Source organism: Meles meles, chromosome 1 (genome assembly GCF_922984935.1).
Source record: "Meles meles chromosome 1, mMelMel3.1 paternal haplotype, whole genome shotgun sequence".
In the NCBI taxonomy this organism is placed as follows: Eukaryota; Metazoa; Chordata; class Mammalia; order Carnivora; family Mustelidae; genus Meles; species Meles meles.
In genome coordinates, this window is record NC_060066.1 from 29,661,381 (window position 1) to 29,682,658 (window position 21,278).

General features: G+C 40.2%; 1 protein-coding gene across 1 annotated transcript in view; it reads right to left on the bottom strand.

The window, feature by feature from the left end:
• Positions 1 to 1,363: 1,363 nt before the first annotated feature.
• TRHR (thyrotropin releasing hormone receptor) overlaps positions 1,364 to 21,278 on the bottom strand; it is a 36,530-nt gene continuing 16,615 nt past the window's right edge. The window contains exon 2 of the mRNA XM_045980619.1: positions 1,364 to 1,753. Coding sequence (XP_045836575.1) covers positions 1,364 to 1,753 — 390 coding nt within the window. The remainder of the gene's footprint in view (positions 1,754 to 21,278) is intronic.

A 21,278-nucleotide genomic window follows, 5' to 3' on the forward strand; every position in this document is an offset into this window, starting at 1 on the left:
TCTCTCTCTCTCTTTTTAATGTGTTATGTTAGTCACCATACAGTACGTCATTCGTTTTTGATGTAGTGTTCCATGATTCACTGTTTGCGTATATACCCAGTGCTCCATGAAATCCGTGTCCTCCGTAATACTAACCACCAGGCTCAGTCATCCCCCCACCCACCTTCTCCTCTGAAACCCTCAGTTTGTTTCTTGGAGTCCGTAGTCTCCCATGTTTCAGACTTGTAGAGCTAGATTTGCTAGGTGGATTCACTTGACATGGCTCAGTAGTTTTTACACAAGAATGCTCGTAAAGGATTTTCTTCCTTAAAAATCTTACAGAAGAAGTAAAGCCTTATTCTAAATACGGGATCTTGTCTTGACTCTACTTTTCAATAATGACTTACATTGTTGGTGTGTATCTTCATAGTTATTGAATCTGTTATTTCTCCTGTCTCAGCCATCAGATAGGAGGCTTGAAGAGTTAAGAGATGGAGTCATCTAAAAAATCATATCTACATGTCTTCTCAAGTTGTAATTCTGGGTATTTTGAGGTTTATCTTACATTAGAGTTGAATGATGACGTCCACTTTGTCGTAAAAATTGTCTCAGGGGATGAAAGGAGCAGCTGAGGGAATGTGGTCGCTGATATTGTAACAGTGTGACACGGTGACAGATGGCAGCCTCTACTTGCGGTGAGCACAGCAGACTGTGTAGAGCTGTCAATCACTATGTTGTAACACTGTGTGCCAACCACCCTTGAATTTAAAAAATCATCTCTGAATTTTATAAGGATTATGACATTTGTTTTGTTTTTCACTTAGTGAATATATTTGGAATCTCATGTTTACTCAATACATAAAATCTTTTTCTATTTTTTTTCCCTGTAGTTTCAGAGAGTCATGAACTAGCACTTATTCTGGGTTAAAATGAAATGCTAAATGCAAACATTTAAACATTTCCACGTGGCCAAATTACCAAATGTACGAATAATTTGAGGGAGTTTGAGAAATCACACTTATTATGCATGATGTTTAATCAATGTCTAGATTATATCTACGCTTCACAGTCCCAGAAAATAGAGCGAATTTCTCAGATGAAACGGAAAGAGCCACACTTCTGTTTCTATCATTTGGTTCTTTCACAGTCTGCTCCTTTTGGGGGAGGGGGGACACATTTTTGTGATACTACAAAGAAAATATGAAGCGTACTTATGGGTTAAAGTATCTTGGACCAGGATTTATTAGAGCATTGGCAAAGATTTTATCTGCGCTGTCTTCAGGTATAAGCACTGGCTGTTTCCTCTTGGGCAGATGACGGCACAGATTCTCATTTACTCTGTGGTCCATTTTCTTCTCATTCATGAATCAGCTTTGGCTAAAGGTTATTTCCGAAGCCAAGCAGGTTCATCAAAAGATACTTTGGTGGCCGATAAATAAGTGTCCGTGACAGTGATATCATCCAGCTCTGTGCTGAAATGATCTGACTCCTTGATGACACTGTAATTCAGGGCCACGCTGTAGTTAGCGGGTTTCTCCACCGGCTTCTGCTTGCAGTTGCAGAGGTTTCTGAAGGCGGCACGGAATTTCTGGGACATGAGATTGTAAATCACTGGGTTGATGGCACTGTTGAGATAAATGCAAATTCTGCAAAAGAGCAAGAACCAATTTTCTTGGAAAGGGCTAGAGAGAAATGAGTTGACAACCACAAGAGTCCTGTAGGGCATCCATAAAAGGGCAAACAGAATTACAACCACCGCCAGCATCTTGGTGACCTATGGAGAAATCAAGAGAAATGCAGTGCAAACACAAACGAAAACAAAACAAAGAAACCAATGAAAGTAAAACAGCTTCCCCCCCCCACCCCTGCTCGCTGAACCCCCAATCATTAGCTCCCAATTGTAGTCTGACACAAGGATTTCAATGCAGGCAGTTAATTTGTGAGATCATCCCAGGAAGCAGTATTAGGGTAAGAGAAAGAGTGTGATAGAAGAAAAGCTAAAATAGGGCTTATTACTGCAGTGGTTCCCCCTGTAGGCAACTGTGGATCAAGTCACTCATTTCAGGATTATCTGTCCTGGGAAAGAGAGGCGGGGCATTGATCCCCTGGCAGCCAATCTCCCCTTTGTTGAGGAGTGTCCTTAGGGGCCTTAATGGTCCATACTTCCATGATTCTCCTGCATGGAATTACATGGGGGTTTTAGAGAGAAACTTGAGGCAGAGAAGATAGACAGGAGACAATGGATACCAGAAGCAGGATGTTTTCTGCAAACAGGAATGAACCATCCACTGTAGCAATGGCTGAAATCAGAGGCCAGCTACGAGATTGTGATATGGGCCACCAAAGATGTCTGTGACAAGTGTTAGGAGACCTAGGGTCTGATCCCGTCTCTACTTACCTTATATGTGGCCCTGAGAAATGATCTTAAGCTTATAGTTTATCTGTAAAATGGAGCCAATATTGCTCCCTTCAATCACATGAGGTAACGTAATAGTTTGAAAAGGATAAAATGTCTTTTAAAAAAGCCGATGGTTATTGGATGTCTACTATGCTCCAGACACTACTACACTAGCTGTTTTACATAGTTATCATATTTAAAAGGCCAAAAATCCTCCAAAATAGTATTGCATCTTCCATTTTTCAAATTAGAAAATGAAGCGTAGGTGTTGGTAAGTCCTTTGGCAGACGCGGTAGAGTCTTAGAGCCAGGACTGGAAGCCAAGTCAGCCTAGATCCCAAGTTTTGCCCTTCCCATCATCCAGCTTTCCTTCAGGGTAAAGGGAGATGCAAGACAGAAAACCAACTTGGAAATTTTACATAGAGCTGACCCTGCTCCTAAGAACAAGTAATGCATGGGAACCAGGACAATAGGTAGGATGAAATTAATATCCAAGATTGCCCAGGCACAAGATTATCAAAGAGCACAATTTAGCAGATTCTGGAGATTGTCCTGGACTCAGAGTTACATCATTTGGTTTTGTCTATGTTAAGTGGTTTTAAGACCTTAATACTTCCATTTCTATATCTGAAAAATGCCTGATTATATTTTCATTCATTTACTTCATATTCATATTTCATTCATTTACTTCACAGAGATATTGAGAAAATAAAATTTAAAAATAATGAACATGATGGGGCGCCTGTGTGGCTCAGTGGGTTAAAGCCTCTGCCTTCGGCTCAGGTCATGATCCCAGGGTCCTGGGATTGAGCCCCGCATCAGGCTCTCTGCTCAGCAGGGATCCTGCTTCCTCCTCTCTCTCTGCCTACTTGTGATCTCTGTCTGTCAAATAAATAAATAAAATCTTAAAAAAAATAATGAACATGATAAGGGCTTTGAAACTCTAAAGCACTACGGAAATATTACCCTTTGATTAGTGACTATATAAAGAGACCATAATATTTTAATTCTGTGAAGGACATATTAAAATTATAGCTGTGGTTATCTTTGGTTAGAGCAGATAATAATTGATTGCTTTTCTTCAAAAACAACACTCTACATATCTTGAAATAAGTTTTCAGGGGCAGCTGGCTGGCTCAGTCAATGGAGCATGCGATTCGATCTTGGGTCATAAGTTCAAGTTCCATGTCGAGTGTAGAGATTACTTAAAAATAAAAGTAAAAAAAATCTTTAAAAATAAATTAAAAAACAAAATAAATTTTCAGTTACTTTAGTCTCTCACAGATTTTGAGAAATTTCAGCTTCCTTGGCCCAAACGTTCTAGATGTTCTGAACTTGAAAACTACCCAAAATGAAAGGAACAGATTCTTTCCCCTCATCCCTTTTGAACTTTCTGGCTGTTTTTTTTTTTTTTTTTTAAGATTTTATTTATTTATTTGACAGAGAGAGAGATCACAAGTAGGCAGAGAGAGAGAGGGAGAGAAGAAAGCAGGTTCCCTGCTGAGCAGAAAGCCCGATGCGGGGCCCGATCCCAGGAATCTGGGATCATGACCTGAGCTGAACACAGAAGCGTTAACCCACTGAGCCACCCAGGCGCCCCAACCTTCTGGCTGTTTTACCAAAGCTGGTGCTAACAGCCTCTATCTAGTTCTGGCCGTGAGGGGGATCCCGTTTTGAGAGAGGGCTATTTAAAGGTCTTCAGTGTAGAAATAAAGATTCTCTCTCTAGACACATACTCCGTCATCAGTATCTAGTATAAATTCATCGCCCAACCTTGTTCCTAATCCTGGTGATAGAATCAATCTTGGTTTTCTGTGTTGTAAAACCTCCCTTTTCTCCCTGGCACTTTTCGTCACCTGATCCTGGGGCTCTGTCTTACTCTTAGCCATATCTCTTCTGCCTCAGCTAGGAATTCCCCTTGTAGCCTACATTGTGGGAGTAATGCTACTCTCTTACTGTTATTCTTCCCGGATCTATAGTAACTACCTTTTTCCTTGGCTCTCCAAATATTAGCTGTAAGACTTTGCATCCAAGGGCACAAATAGCCTTTGTCTTTTTTTTTTTTAACCATTACTATCTCCTTTTGAATAACTCTTACTACTTCCTTGCAGTGCCATCTATGATCTATCTGCCTACTCTCAAGTTACTGCTTCCCTTTGTTCTAGGGCCATTTGATCACTTTCCTGAAGCTCCCCCTGCCCTCCAAGAATGTGCCCAAGTCCCCTGTTCTGCCTCACTCACTGTTCCCGGAGCTTCTCTTTGGACTCAGGGCATGGAGGGTAGTTATACTTCATATTATGCTCACTGGGGGTAAGAAGTTGTTCTGTGGGAGAAGGTGTAATTTTCACATAGGTTCATAAAATACAAGGTAAAGTATTATTCCAGAGATTCTGACTTCTTTCAGATATAAGAAGGATTTACTCAGTCCAGAGGTTGACTGAAGCCTAATTTTCTTCTGAGCAGACTTTTTTTTTTAATATTTTATTTATTTATTTGACAGAGAGAGAGATCACAAGTAGGCAGAGAGGCAGGCAGAGAGAGAGGAGGAAGCAGGCTCCCTGTGAAGCAGGAGCCCAATGCGGGGCTCGATCCCAGGACCCTGAGATCATGACCTGAGCCGAAGGCAGAGGCTTAAACCACTGAGCCACCCAGGCGCCCCCTGAGCAGACTTTTAAGATTATGAGTAAATATTTTAACCGCTGCTAGGAAATCAAAGACTTAATTTAGTGATAAATATTCTGAGCTTTGGAAGGAGCTACAGTAATATCATCTTTATCGTCATCATCACTTACGTCCCTGTCTTTGTCTCGTGTCTAGTACTCCAGGTTCTCTGACATCCAGTCACTGCTTCAGACCTGCCAACATCCTCCCACTCTTCACCAAGGACTAAGCATCCTATTGTTGAATCTCTGCTTGCTACACGATGACATTGCTACTATCACATCTGAGTTCTTTATGATGACTCGTAAGATATGTAAATATTATCTTATTTAACGCTTATAATAACTCCATGTGTAAGCTAATATTAGCTCCATTTTGCATATAGGGAAATGGGGATTTAGAGAATATATGTGATTTGTCTAAAGATACATGAGTAGTAAGTGACAGAGCTGTAATTCATCCCAAGTCACTTAAGCCAAAGCCCACGCTCTTTCCTTTATACTTTGCTCTTTCTCCCTATGAAAGTCTTTTGCCTTTCCAATGATGAGATTTCTATTGTGTTATCCTGTTGTGGTCACTTAAACATTTAACTTCTTCTAAGCATAAACTCAACATACATATTGCTGCTAAATTTCCAAACTTAAAGTTGGAATTTCATCTGTCTTTGTGCTTTTCTCTACAATTGTCAGGTGCAGCACTGAATCCACATTTAATATCTACTGACCTCTTTTCACTTAATGTCAGTGAGGAAGCACTGTCTTTAAGAAAAGCCACATGTTTCAAGGTTAATATCTCTGCCATGGGCTTCCATAGTCCCCCAGGCAAACTTTGCCATCACTACTAAAACTTTTTATTATGATGATCTATATTTGTCCATCTCTCTAATACATGGTAAGCTTCTTCAGGGGATGGTAAGTTTATTAATTTCTTTGTCCTCCAGGGATGTAGTACAGTGTGTAATATAAGATACCCCCCGGTAAATGTTGAATAAATTCAGGCATGGAAAGAATTACTTCAAAATACGTAGCCATGATCCTTTTCTAGTTTTTAATACTGCAAAATTTTGTTAGGAGATTTTTGCAAACATTTTACTCTTTAATATTAAGAAATGTCTTTTAAGTGGAGATTGGTTAATTAACAAAATGAGTCTCCAATACATTTCAGCTTTTTGTTGAAATAAATATATTTTTAAAAAATTAACAAAGCGTGGAGTAAAACAAATATAATGATGTTTCTAAAATTAATCAAGTGGAAATACATCTCCAGTGGGATAATAGAGAATATATTTAATCCCACTTGTAATTATTTTTAGTTACCTCCCAATATCTTAGGTTGAGTTTAATCACTTTCTAAACTATTCACAAGTTTTTAGTGTATCCATAGCTTGGATTTTAACAGCTGTTATTTGGTACAGAAGCAAACATATAGAAAAAAAATGTTCTGGAGATCATCTTTCATACACCGTTGCTAAAGTTTTATTTCTTTTTCTTTTTTTAAAGAGTTATTTATTTACTTGACAGACAGAGATCACAAGCAGGCAGAGAGGCAGGCAGAGAGAGAGGAGGAAGCAGGCCTCCTGCTGAGCAGAGAGCCCAGGACCCTGGGATCATGACCTGAGCCGAAGGCAGAGGCTTTAACCCACTGAGCCACCCAGGCACCCCTAAAGTTTTATTTCTGTTGCTATTCCTTATCCCAAGTAAAGTGACAAAGAGGCAAATCTGATAATATCTCTGGGCCATTGTTTTTAAGCCTTGACAATTTTGCTAAGGCAATGCATGAGATATGAGATGAGATGAAGATTACTTCTTTACAAGCCTCTGTACCAGGACGTAAAGTTCCTTGAGAAAGAGTATGACACAATCTTTGGGGGAAAGTGATTTTACAATATGTTTTGATTGGGAAGGAATTTATCCATTCACTTAGGTCATTCATTTGCATCCCTCCTATGTACCAGTCAATGTCCTGGCCCTTGAGAATTCAACAATGATCCAGAGAGACATTGCCAGTGGCATCATGTACCTTATAATCTGATAGGTAATCATAACACATTATGCTGACTCAGAAGACAGAGAAAAGTTTTGGTTCTATGAGAGCCTCTGATCTGGAGTGAGGGCTTTCTGGTCTCAGTGACATCTAAGCCCAAATCTGGAGGTAAAGACAGACAGGAAGAATGTTCCTGCAGATGCATGAGGCCTTCTGGCGGCATGAGATAGTGAGACCTATCATGGGGGACCAGAGGTAATTTAGTATGCAAGTTCTGGGGTGCCTGGGTGGTGCTGTCTGTTGAGCATCTGACTCTTGGTATCAGCTTGGGTCTGATCTCAGGGTCATGAGATGGAGCCCCATGTTGGGCTCCAGGCACTGAGTCTACTTCAGATTCTCTCTCCCTCTGCTCCTCCTGCTCATGCTCTCTGTCTCTCTCAACTAAATAAATAAATCCTTTAAAAAAATTTAGTATGCAAGCTCCAGTTGTCGATCATGTGACTAAGTGGAGCTCTATCTCCTTCTCTAGGAAGCTGGTGGAAACCATTACAAAAGTCATCATTTCTATCTGATGAGGTGATGTCACAGTCTGTGGTGTGCTTGGCCTCCCATTGCTGAGACAGAAGGAGAGATACGGCTGTCAAAGGAGATACAGCGTCGCATCCTGAAAACATCAGGTCCATGAGGCCATTTTTGTAATGAGGAGGTAGGCAGTCACTTTTGCACAGTATAGTGAGGGTAAGAAAGGAGACGGATTAAATTGATAAAATTTAATCAATGAATTAAAACATAGTGTTGAGAGAGAGAGATTGCATACAGAGATGGTTGAGAAGAGCAAGGTGGGAACCGGAGGTGCTAAGCCACGGTCTCTGTCCTTGGCCACCATGGGGAAGGGTAATCTCTCTCATGAGGATCCACTTGAAAATGTTAAATGAAGCCATAGTATAGATCTTCTACTTTTCATTATATTTAATTATGCAGAATAGTACTATATAGTTATCATAAAAGAGTTTGGATTCAGTCCTTCTCAACGCATCCTTTTGTAATCATTATAAAGCCTCTAGATGAAGACCCTACTAGGGATTTATTTTCTCCCTCCCTCCTCCTTTTTTTAAATGTGAACTGGACAGATTTCTGTCTTCTGATTGTTGAAGTTTATGGTTCCTCCAGGAGGCACTAGTTCGACTTGGCATATAAGTGCTGCATGTGAAGAACCAGGATAATTAAGTTCCCTTGTTCAGCCTGCTAAGGATCCTTGTATTACTAACTACTATCCTATTACTAGTACTATGACTTTAATACAAGCTTTAGAACTATTAGCTAGTGTTTGTATATTGCTTTTTTAAAAAAGTGTTAGGTTTATGGGAAATTTGCAAAGATAATACAGAGTTTCCATACACTTTACATCAAAGTCCTCCTATTATTAACACCTTACCTTAGTGTGGTGAATTTGTCATAACTAACAAACCAACATGGATAGTTTTTCTATGAAGTTAGTTAAAGTCATACTTTATTCAAATTTCCTTAGTTTTTTCCTGGTGCACTTTTTCTGTTCCAGGATCTTACCCAGGATACTGTGTGACACTTAGTCATCACATTTCCTTAGGTGATAGGATGTGACAGTTTCTCTAACTTTCCATAATTTTGATGGCCTTGATAGTTTTGAGGAGTACCAGTTCGATGTTTTATAGAATATCCCTCAATTTGAACTTGACTGATGTTTTTCTCATGCTTTGAATGAAGTTATGGATTTGGGGGAGGAAGGCCACAGAGGTGACCTGCCATTCTTAACACAATCTATCCAAAGTGCATGTTGTCAACTTGACTTATGACTGCTCTTAACCTCATATAGTTCTTTATTGAAATATAATGTATATATAATTAAGTTCGCCCACTTAATGTGTATAATTCAAGAGTTCTTAGTATATTCCCAGAGTTGTGCAACCATTACCACACTCTACTTTTAGAACATCTTCAGTCATCCTGAAAAGAAGCCCCATATGCTTTAGAAGTCACGGCCACCTTCCACAACGCTGGATTGCTCTAGGCAACTGCTAATAGTCATGGCCCCATAGATTTACCTATTCTGAACATCTAACATGAATGAAATTAGTCTTTTGTGGTGTGACTGGCTTCTTTTACTTAGCATAACATTTTAAGACTCATCCATGTCATGTCATGAAGTCCGTATTAGTACTTCCTTTCTTTTATTGCTGAATAATATTCTACTATTTGCTGGAAAAGGGACTGGTAAAATAGAAGGGTTGCCAGAGGGAGATGCAGAGTCAATTTATGTTTTTCAAAAATGGAAGAGGCGCGCCTGGGTGACTCAGTTAGTTAAGCAACTGCTTTCAGTTCAGGTCATGATCCTGGAGTCCTGGGATCGAGTCCCACATCAGGTTCCCTGCTCAGGGGGGAGTCTTCCTCTCCCGCTGACCTCTCTCCTCTCATGCTCTCTCTCTCATTCTCTCTCTCAAATAAATAAATAAAATCTTTGAAAAAAAAGAAAAAGAAAAATGGAAGATATCATATCTTTGTTAGCCAGGGAGGAATCCCACAGAGGGGAAAATTTGTGATCCAGGAGAGAAAGAAAGACAATTGGAAGAACTATGTTCTTGAATAGGGAATAGTATGGGGTGCACACGTGGTAAGGTTGGCCTCTTCTGGGTCTTATACACAAAAACCACTTCTTCAATATCATCCCCTTTTTCTTAGCCACACTTGATCTAAGATATCAAGATAATGCAGGAGAAAATTCTACCATTCTTGTCAATACCCTGGATCCTGAATGGAGTCCTAATACCAGCTAATTGTTTTTATATCCTTGGTATTAACAAAGTACTTGCATTGTCACCAAGTCACTTTGTGTTCATATCCCTATGAAATCTGTAGGACAGGTGTTATTGTTCCCATTTCATCGATGAGAGATGTACACTGAGCTCAGAGAAGCAGAGAAACAAGGTCATACAACTCATATATACATATAAACAGCATATAAACAGCAAAGGTAGTTATTGGATTAAGTTCTTTTGATACTACATCTAGTTTTCTTTCTAGATAATTACAGAAATCAACATATATGCTGACTTGAAGACTTCTAGTTGTTGTAAAGAATGTTTATGAAATACTTGGAAAGGCTAATATTGTTGGTAGGAATCATCGTAGCCCTGGGATTACTTGTGGGGTTTTTTGCCCCAAATCAGAGTGCTCCATTTAGAAAGTACTGACTAGGGAGAAGAAAGTTGTCATAACAAGGCAGATAGGGATGCTGCATACCTATCTACTTCCTAGGGGAAAAAATAAACAATAAAATTTAAAATGCAAAAGTAATAAAATGGAATAAAAGATAAAATGGAAACGTCTATCTTGGGGGTCACAGTTCAATTAGTAGCATGTCATTTGTGAGGATCTGGTTACATGGGTTTGGGGACATTTTGATTAATCATCAGAGATTAGTTTATTAGTCTGCCCAGGAAGTCATATAGGGAGTTGATTGATTCCTCAGTTCTCTGAAAGATTTTTAGAATTCTTTCTTCCTCTTGATTCAGAAAAAAATTCTGACTTTTGATTTCATGTATAATTCAGAAGAGATTCTGAGCATGGTCATGGGTCGTGCTATTGTCTAGATATTCTTCCTTGGGGGAGAAAGCCCGTGGCATACCCCTGTCTATCAGTGAGTGGCAAAGTCTAGTGAGTATGGAAGAAAGAGTTGGAACTGGCGTGTGGCATTGTTTCACAATCCCTCTCTGACTCTAAGAGATTGGGCAGATCACATGACTTATGCTTAAAATTCATTTTCCAGAGTCAGTAAATGTACAATCTATATTCTCCCCAAAGCGTCTCCAGTTCTAACATTCTAATAAAATCTAACTTATAGGTTACTCATGGTAACAGAATATTCAGATATGCCTGTGATCATTTTCACATAATTGGGTTTTGTTATTTGGGGGTTGTAAGGCCAGTCATAGGGGAAAGAGTACCTGGAGCCTACATATCCCTCAATGTGCTGATAAGCTATAGGAATAGATCCAATTCCTAATAACAGTGATTGTCAGTAATCATCTTAATTGCTGTGTTCACAGGGATGATACAGTTTCCTGAGGTGCTGAAGAAATTACTAGGATTCATTTTAACTTCCTGTAGCTAATTAGAACATGGTGCATCTCTAGACCCAGAAGGCTGGCTTCCTAACCTTTTATTATTTTCTCCTTTAAAGTTTATTATAACTGAAATATTGTTGAAGAAATTGAGTCATTGGAATGTATTAGAGAATCACCTTGAGAAGAAAGCAAACAACTGAATCCTCTTTTAAGAGTCCAGTCAATTTAAAGACTGAAATCTGTTGATTCAGAAGTTTTAAAGGAATGCCGAAATAAAAATTATTTAATACCAGGTCCATTAAAACATTTGGCTGGAATTCAGTGGCACAATATAAAGATTTCAGGGCAATCTTAAATACTGTGGAAAAGCTTTCTTTAAATTAAAAGGACAAAGCCATGTAACAGGAGATGACAGCCATGTCAATAATTTGTGTTGGAAGACTATTACCATTTTTATAATGAATGATCTTCAACAGCGTCAAAGCAGTAGCTTTAATTGGTGCATCATAGGCTCTTTATTTGTTTTGGATCCCACATTGTATAATACCAAAGTTCTGTTTTTGGCTTCATGACCAGAGTAAATCAACAGAGTTTTATTGGCTCTCTAGTACACAAAAGTTGGGAGAAGTCCTTAGTAAATATACCTGCCACACAAAAGCACTCGACGCACGGTTGAATTATTAGTGAGTAAAAATTTATTTTTCACAAACGTTAAAATATAACTGTGGAAGAATGTGTAAGTTTAGACTCTTTAAATTAGCAAAGTGTTCAAGTTCTTGTACTTCTGACCGAAATTTTTTTGAAAAAAAATTTCAAAAGTGCACTTCCTTCTGGAAACATTCTCTTGGTTAATGAACAGAAAACAGCTTTAATTGTCTAATGCCATTCTTTGAAGAGTAACAGTACGTTCTGTGTTGGGCTCCTCTCCATGTTTTCCTGCACTGCTGCATTTTAACAGAGTGTTCTGTTCCTGGGAATATTTTGCTCTCAGATGGCCTTCAACAAAGTGATCAATGACCCTTTGCATTTTGTTACATTGATTAAGCCAGTTGAAGAATACACTTGAAGAGACCGTTATATAAATCTGAATGTAGGTAAGCTTCTACACTGATTGGAGCTCCGGGATTTTCCTCTTCCAGGGGTGTTCTGCTTTGTTTTGACTTAGAGTCTGGCAATGCAGTTTTTATTTTTTTATTTTTATTTTTTTAAAGATTTTATTTATTTATTTGACAGAGAGAGATCACAAGTAGACAGAGGCAGGCAGAGAGAGAGAGAGGGACGCAGGCTCGCTGCTGAGCAGAGAGCCCGACGTGGGACTCGATCCCAGGACCCTGAGATCATGACCTGAGCCGAATGCAGCAGCTTAACCCACTGAGCCACCCAGGCGCCCCAGTTTTTAAAACACAGTTATAATCAATGTGGGGGCTTTGTTCTATGGAGTGAGATCATTGGTGGGGTTTAAAAATTGAATGATGGGGCCACCAAAGGGCTTGGAATCAACTGAAAGTCAGTTTAAGAATACTAGAAGTGAATAAGGTCTGAGTGGTGATTCATGGTGGGGAGATCATGGACTGTCAAATTCTGCCTTGTGGATTTCTTATACATTCCTTGGCAAAAAGCCACCTAGGAATGCTAATGCATGGGTTCTTGGCTCCACCTGTTAAGTACAATATCTAAATATCAAGTACTATAACTAAATCTAAAAATTAAGAACTTAGAGCCATTCTGGCTAGAATTACAGAGTATTTTCTGGACTCTATTCTGATTAAAAATGTCCATGAAAATAGTAGCTGAGATTCACAATAGAGAAGTTTTGGTGGTATTGGCGATGCTTGGGGAAGAAGTAGGGATTAAGGAAATAGTGATAAAGATTTTTAAGTGTAAATTTGTAAGTGGGGTGCATCTGGTGAAATTTGAAAAAAAAAAAGTCTCCACAATTGTAGGGGTGCTGGGAAAGCAGACTTGTCAAGCAGAGGTGTTTCCTGAGTGAGACATTTGTTGGGACTGGAAATTGGGCTCCTTATCCCGGGGGGGGGGGGGGGGGGGGGGCACATGCACCAGGGCAGTCACGAGATGGCGCTGCTCTTGGTAGGACGCATGAGCACAGCTGAGACATGGAGTTGTAGAAGGATGTACTTCCATATTGAACACCATGTGACCCGTCCTCCATGACACCCCCAGATACTTAACCAGCATCGCCAAAAACCAAGTGTGAGGACACTCATGGGAACCAGAGAGAGTTCTGCACTCAAGTCTGATGTGGGATGAACCTTCAAAGCCATACTTTCTTTCAAGAGCAAAGATAGAGAGAGGTACAAACACATGAAGAGTGGAAAAAGGGATGCGACACTGAGCTATTCTGGTTTATCAATTAGCATACGACAGGGAGTCAGAGTGTTCAGAGAGATGCAATGCCTCCTGTGTGCCCAGCCGTGCGCTTAGCATTTTCTTCACATCAGCCCTACTTTACCTGCGTTTTACAGAGGATAAGACTGATGCTGGGAGGGGCGCCTGGGTGGTTCAGTGGGTTAAAGCCTCTGCCTTCGGCTCAGGTCATGGTCTCAGGGTCCTGGGATCCAGCCCCGCAGCAGGCTCTCTGCTCAGCAGGGAGCCTGCTTCCCCCCCTCTCTCTACTTTCTGCTCTGCCTACTTGTGATCTCTGTCTCTGTCAAATAAATACAGTCTTAAAAAAAATACTGATGCTGAGAAAGTCCTATGCTGATGAACGGAAGCCACATTTTAAAGGTATATATATTTGATTTCCCTCTTCTCTTCACTACAATACCTTAACTATGGGGCAAAAAATTTTTTTTGAAGTTTACAAAAACCAAAAGACAAAGGTGGGTTGAAAGTTTAAAGTGGTGAAGACTGTCAGAGTGGAACAGGGCAAATGAAAGATGAATTCCTAGTCCCATCCAAAGGTAATGCCTTGGCACCTACCAGAACTATCCTGTTCTCTCCACTAAGCTCTGAAGGAACATGGTTTTTCAAAGTTTCCATTTTGTGGGCTCTCCAGTGGAAAACAGCCTAGGGCTAGGTAAAGTTGACAGCTAGACTTGAGGTTTTGCTACAAAATTTCCCCCAACACTAGCAGCTATTGCAATGTGGAGGTTTCGGTATTGGTTATAGTCTGGTAGTTAGGGAGGATGAAAGCCTGTCTCCTCTCTTGTTGTTTTGATATTTTCTTGTTCACAGGAGGCGGATGTTTGGAACCAAGCTGGGAAGGAGACAACTCAGCTGTCAGAGTTGGGATTCAAATTACAATAACATCTCCATTGTAGAAAATAAAATGTCATTCCAATTTCTTTCATGAGCCATCCTAGAACAATGCTACAGTGTATCTGCTGTGGGATGTGTGCTACTTCACCTTTTCTAAATGTTCTATTCTAGGTAAATTACTGGTGAATGACTAAGCACCTGGAAAAGCCTGTCCTACCACCTTGAGTGGGTTTTCTTTCCTTTGCTCTCAAGGATGTGTTTACTTCTGACCATTTTTCTCTTTGGACCCAGACAGAAAAAATTGAATGAGGCGTCTTGGCTGGCTGTGAGCGAGGCATTCAGTTGCTGGGTCTAACACTTCTATGAAGATATCCATCCTTTCTCAGGGAGATATTTCCCGGTCTCATCTCTCCCCTGTGCTTCTCTGGCCCTGCAGCCTGGTGAGGGTAACACTGTAGACAGTGATCCAGACACACAATCCCTCAGCTCACGCAGCAGGGGATGGGAAATCAATGAGAATGTTTTAAAATGTAAAATGTCAGTGATGGAGGGGAAGAGAGGTAATCTCTAGACAGAAGTAAAGCTCTCAGGGCTGCCAGAGTTTTAGTGGGCATTTAGTGGTCTTGCTCCTAAAGATCTTGTACAAAATACCTTATCATGGGACTAAGAGCGCCTGGAAGGCAGCCAACTCCTTCTCTATCCGCGTCACCCCCGTGAGAGACCAACTATAACACGTTTCAGTCTATCTGGAGTTACAGAGTGAATTTTCTAGCTGTCCCAAAAGAACTCACAGCAACAGCCAAATGGGGAAAATATGTTTCTTTCCGTCAGCAAGTCATAAACTCAGCACTTTTCACTGATTTTTAGCTCTCTGATGACTAACCATGGGACTCAGAATCAGAAGACTTGGTTTGAAATGTCAGCTTTGCCAGTCATTACCCCTCAAAGCTTTCTGAGCCTTGATGTCTCAGTGAACATAGTATGTGAATATAATGTATTTAAGGATTAATTCTAAGGAGGATGTGAAAACACACTATCACATATACTATAGCTTCCTAATATGAGATGCTCTTATATTCCTGATCCTATCTTGAAGTTGGCCTCCTTGGTGAGGGGTGCTGCCTCTATCACGCCTTATTCACCTAACAGACTGAATGGAGTTACTTTGCATTTACCTGCTTTTAGCGGTTTGACTAAAAAACCTGCAAGAGTCTACAAGGTATAAGATGCAAACCACAGCAAGCTGGGCCTGTGCTATGAAGTCCAAGCTTTTAGCACAGATTATTAAGTCATTAGAGTTTCTTTTCAATGGTATTATCCAGGCCGTATTAGTAGTGGTTGAGGGAACAGGCTGGATTCTAATTCTAGGTCTGCCTCTCTCTAGCAGTATACAATTGGGTAATATATCTCATGCCTGTAAGCCTCAGTGTACTCATCTGTGAAATGGGAGTAAGCGTAAAGAATACATGATGTACATCGGGCTCTCTGCTCAGCGGGGAACCTGCTTCCCCCCATCTCTCTCTGCCTTCCTCTCTGCCTACTTGTCATCTCTGTCTGTCAAACAAATAAACACAATTAAAAAAAAAGTTATATTTAAGGGTCACCTGGGTGGCTCTGTAGGTTAAAGCCTCTGCCTTCAGCTTAGGTCATGCTCTCAGGGTCCTGGGATCGAGCCCCTCATCAGGCTCTCTGCTCAGCAGGGAGCCTGCTTCCCTCTCTCTCTCTCTGCCTGCCTCTCTGCCTACTTGTGATCTCTGTCTGTTAAATAAATAAATTAAATTAAAAAAAAATACACGATGTGATTTATGTAAAGCATCTGCATAGAGTCTGGGCTTCCATAAGCAACACATCATTTCAATTATCTCTGGGAAAATGTGGAGATTTAACTAAATAGCAGAGAAGACTGAAAACCACCACCACCACCACAATAATAATTCCTTACTATACTCAATATGTCTTAAACATAACACCAGAGACTTTATGGAATTATTCAAGCATTGCAGTATTATGAAGTAGGTATTCTTTTCATTTTATAGATGAAGAGAAAGATCCAGAGAATAGAATATTAACTTTCTAGAGACAGTGGCAGGTACTAACGTTTTCCAGGGTTGCTTTCTCTCTCATCTCCCTGTTTATTTCTGTGAACTAAGAGATCCCTTCTGAGAGGATCCTGTTGTCTCATTTGTTCATTTCTTTCTTGTCTCTTTTTCATCTCTAGAATGATGGCTTCTACCTATCCCTGCACACAAGGGACAACACGAAGGTGTGGTACTTAGTAAGTGCCAAAAATAGCCAGGAAATGAATGAATGAAAAAATGAATGAATGAACAATTCACTAATGGTACTCTATTGTTTCTTTTGTGGAGTTCCAGATGTTTTTTTGGAACTTCCAGTTCTAATCACAAATGTCATCATTGTTTGGAGTCTGATTTCTTTTCTGATATGTAAGATCTTGATGGCAAGAATAGGGTGGACTGCTTATTTTTATCTCTAGCCCTTCAATCATGGGTTGGCATTAAAAAAAATGCTTGGAATTAACAATTAAAATCAATGTGTAAAGATTCAGTCTCCAAAACGGGGCATGATAGATCAGACTGGAATTACGGTGAAGAAGATTTTTGGGAACAGCCTGTTATTCTGTAGAAATAAACAACTGTTGGATATAATGTTATGAAGAACATAGGAAATGTGAACTAATGAGATGCTAAGTCAATAGGATGTGTGTTTAGGTCACTTCCCCTTACTGATGTTGATTGATACTGTATTAATACATACCTGAGTGGGTTTGGCCTTCAAAGATACAAACCCACTTTGACAGTCATTCTTGTGCTGTCTTCTCTTTCTGCTGTCACATCGAATCATCTGTGGTTTCTCTGTCCCTCACGAAGCTGTAGAAAACTATCTCTCTGGAAGTCACTCGGCACCTTAAATTTGTACTTTAAGAGCCCAGTGAAATCAAGGATTTCCCACACAATGGGCAAAGCATTTTCTTCAGGGGATATGAGTCAAGATGCTGGTTGGGGCCACACAAGTTGTTAACTCAGGCTGCTCATGATAAGCTTGAACTTTCTTGTTTTGTTAATTTTTGTTTTGATAATATTTGTTTAAAGTCTATAATTTATTTCTTGAGCACCTATCATGGACCTGCACTAAGTATATAATATTTTCACAAATAAACTTTTAAATAGGAATAGTTCAAGGGTCAGAAAACCTTTATTATAGGGATCCAGACAGTATTTTAGACTTTCTGGGCCCTTAGAGTCTCATAACTATTCAACTCTGTCATAACTATTCAACTCTGCTGCTGTGAGAGCAGCCACGAAAGACACACAGGCAAACAGGCATGGGTATGAATGTTACTTTGAAAAACAAGCCACAGAGCTGGATTTGGCCCATGACCATAGTCTACCAACAAATGAACTAGCCCAATACTTCCTGTAAAGAAGATAAATGGCATATAACTTATTTCAAACTAGTCTTGTGATTTACGGCTAACTTTTTCAAATTATCCATCTAATTATCAACAGATCCTATGAGAAATACAAACCGAATAAGCCTGGCTCTGGGCGTGGGGACCAGAGTTTTGATTGAAAATTTGATCCTTCTTAGGAAAGAATCATCATGAGCATTACCACTCTAAACAAATGCCACCTAAAAAATATCCTGCTGATACAGTACTTTTAATAATCCTGGGACCTACTTTTCCAGAAGATGTGCGCTCCTACAGATGTTGGATTCAGGGAGGGGTGCAGAAGCCAGTATTGGAGCCCGCTGGAGCGGACACACTTCTGGACTGATGGCAGCGGGCCCTGCTGGCCCCGAGCAAGCCAGTCCCTTGGTTCTGCTATCAGACTCTCCTAATCTGTGCTGGAATCCAGCTGTTGGACTTGGGGCCCATTTCTATTTGCGTGTCTCCATTTTCTCTTCAGTAGAGGTGGTGAAAGACATTTTACCTGCCTCCCGGAGTGGTTTTGTGGGTAAATGCAATGATGTCGATCAAGGGCTTATGTAGTGTTTGGAATGCAGTAAATGCGAGAAAAGCAAAGCTAATTTTAAAACCTATAATAAAAATCACTCATTACTTACCGTGCATCAGACCCTGTTCTGAGTGTTCACTTGCATATCAACTCTTCAACTCTTCAAATCTCTACAATAAAATCTCAAGAAAGTGCTACCAGCAAGGGAACCCGTCTACACTTACAAGTGGCAAAGCTGGGATTTCATCCAGTTTGCCCCTGTCTGTGCTTGAATCACTCTGGCTGCCACTGAGTAGAAGCCACTTGTCCTATCTGTTCCTAAAAAGGCAACTGTTTCTTATCGTCCAGATGGAACTAGGTAGATGTCATGTTTTCTCTTACAAAAATGAAGAGAACCAGTATTGTGTGTAGGTAAAGGAACATTGACCACAAACCTCTCTCAATCTCTGACCTACTTAGAGATCTCCATCCCTGCCAGTAGAAAATGTTTCAGTTCTGAATTAGAATGGAGAATGCCTTTTCTTCTAGAATGAGTGTTATAAATGCTTATGAAAGGGACGCCTGGGTGGCTCGGTTGGTTGGGCATCTCAGGTCATAATCCTGGGTTTGTGGGATTGAGTCCCGCATCAGGCTCTCTGCTGAGAGAGAGGGAGAAGCAGAGAGCCTGCTTTTCCCTCTGCCTGGCTCACCCTCTGCATGTGCTCTCTTTCTCTCTCTGGCAAATAAATAAAAATCTTTTAAAAGATAAAAAAAAATTTTGAAAAATAAGTTTATGAACGATAACTGAATAGTATCACTGCTACAATTATTATGCATAAAAGGTAAATTACTTATGTAGACTGGCCTGGTGTTTTAACATATCATTAATGGGAAAAATCCCGTTGTTTCAGGCATTGGTTTATAAATGACATTTGCTGGGTGCCTGGGTGGCTCAGTCATTAAGTATCTGTCTTTGGCTCAGGTAATGATCCCAGGGTCCTGGGATCGAGCCCCACATCAGGCTCCCTGCTTCGTGGGAAGCCTGCTTCTCCCTCTCCCATCCCAGCTGCTTGTGTTCCCTCTCTTTCTGTCTCTCTCTCTGTCAAATAAATAAATAAAATCTTAAAAAAAGATAAATGACATTAACTCATGTTTACATATAGAGTCAAAATATCAGCGCCCTCTGCAAATGAGCTGTTTATTTTATATCTCTGAAAATCGTCTCCCTCCTACTACGGCAGCTTCCTCATCTGCTTCATTTTTCTCCAACATCTGATATACTACGTGTATATGTTTATATACTGTGCATATGTTTCTATACTGTTTCCCCTTCCTCCTTAGAATATAAGTGTCACGGGACAAGGGTTTTTGTCTCATTTGTCCGCTACTGTGTTCCTAAGGTCTCACACAGTGCCAGGAGCACTCAAGGAGGTGTTCAGCACAGTTTGTAGAACACATAAATCAGTGCAATTGTCAGCTATACAAGAAGTGCCCTTTTTCTTAGGCAGATATAGCCCAAGATATGTACCTCATCTCTGAGATGCTAGTACTGTGGGCAAGTGTGTAAGGAAGTAGAGTATAAGGCTATAATCAGAGGCTTTGGATTCTACGCTAGGATTCGATCCCTGGTTCTTCCATCTCTTATGGGATGACTTTGAGGTTCATGTTGCTGAATCTCAGACTGCTCATCTTGAAAACTGAGATGATAAGTTAGACCCACGTCCTAGGTAGAAACGTGATGCTGTACAAACATCCCCGAGCGCCACACCTAGCACACGCTCCGAGCCCAGGAGTCCTGGTCACCTGAAAGGCGAATAAACGACTGACAGCCATGTAGGTGGGCCGCACTCTTTTCTGGGTTACGTCGGGTGGGAGGGAGAGGACACCCATAACCTGGGGCATGACATTCACTGCAGAATGTAAGATAGAATATTTAGGCAGCGACTCAAACTGGGATGCAGAGGTTTGGAAGATCCCTTCGGGGAAATTTTCAAAGCTCTCCATGTTCCCCGGGGAGTTGGTAACATTGACTCTCTTTATAATTTGTGTGGCGATGTGCTTCTGGACTGAAGGGAACATGTCCTATTCCTCAGGGTTTTGGAGTAAAATAAAAGTTGATAACAAATTTAAAGTACATAACTAAGGTGTAATATGTTCAAATCTTTCTGATGACTGCAAACGCGGCGTATGCATCAAACAGTGGCTGGTTAGCACACAAGGGAGGGAATCAGTGTTCACCATCGAGGCTTTCCTGCACAGAATTTCCCTAGCATGACTGTGTAACAGTTTACCCAGATGTTTTCCTTCTGAATGAGGATGTTTCTATGGCTCTTTAGGGAAAAATGCTTTCATGAATTTCATGAATTTTATCATTGCTAATTACCATGATTCAAGTCATCTTTATGATTAATCTTTGTTTTTCAAAGAATTCTTTATATTCCTCAGCGTGACTAAAGAACTTGACTCCATCCTTAATACTGAGATCATATTGGGTGGGTTTAGCTGAGGCAGAAAGGTAACCTTGAATAAATAGAATTTTAATTATGACAGTTTCACTTTCTTCTTTATGAAAGATAGCAGAATTATCCAAAAGTGCACTTAAATTTCTGTAAGAATTAGAGTACCTTCCTTCAATGCTACCAAGAACTTCTTAATGACCATTAAAAATTATTTGACAAGTTAATTCACACTGTCACAGCCCAAAATTTTCTGTCTTTTGACTCACTGGGCCTCATGGGAACAGGAGTTTTCTTTGAGTACCTCAATGTTCGTGGTTAAAAAAATAAATCCAAGACGGCCTTTTCTACCTGTGGTATATGCATGGATAACTGTCTCTAGCAAAACATGCTTAGGCTGAGTACAATGAGCCTGATGTAATTTAATAACCATTCTTAATTATTCTGAGGAAATAAGCAGAGTTGGGAAGCAGCCAGTAACAGAAACCGTTCATTAGCTTAAAAAACCACAGCCCACAACGGCAGTT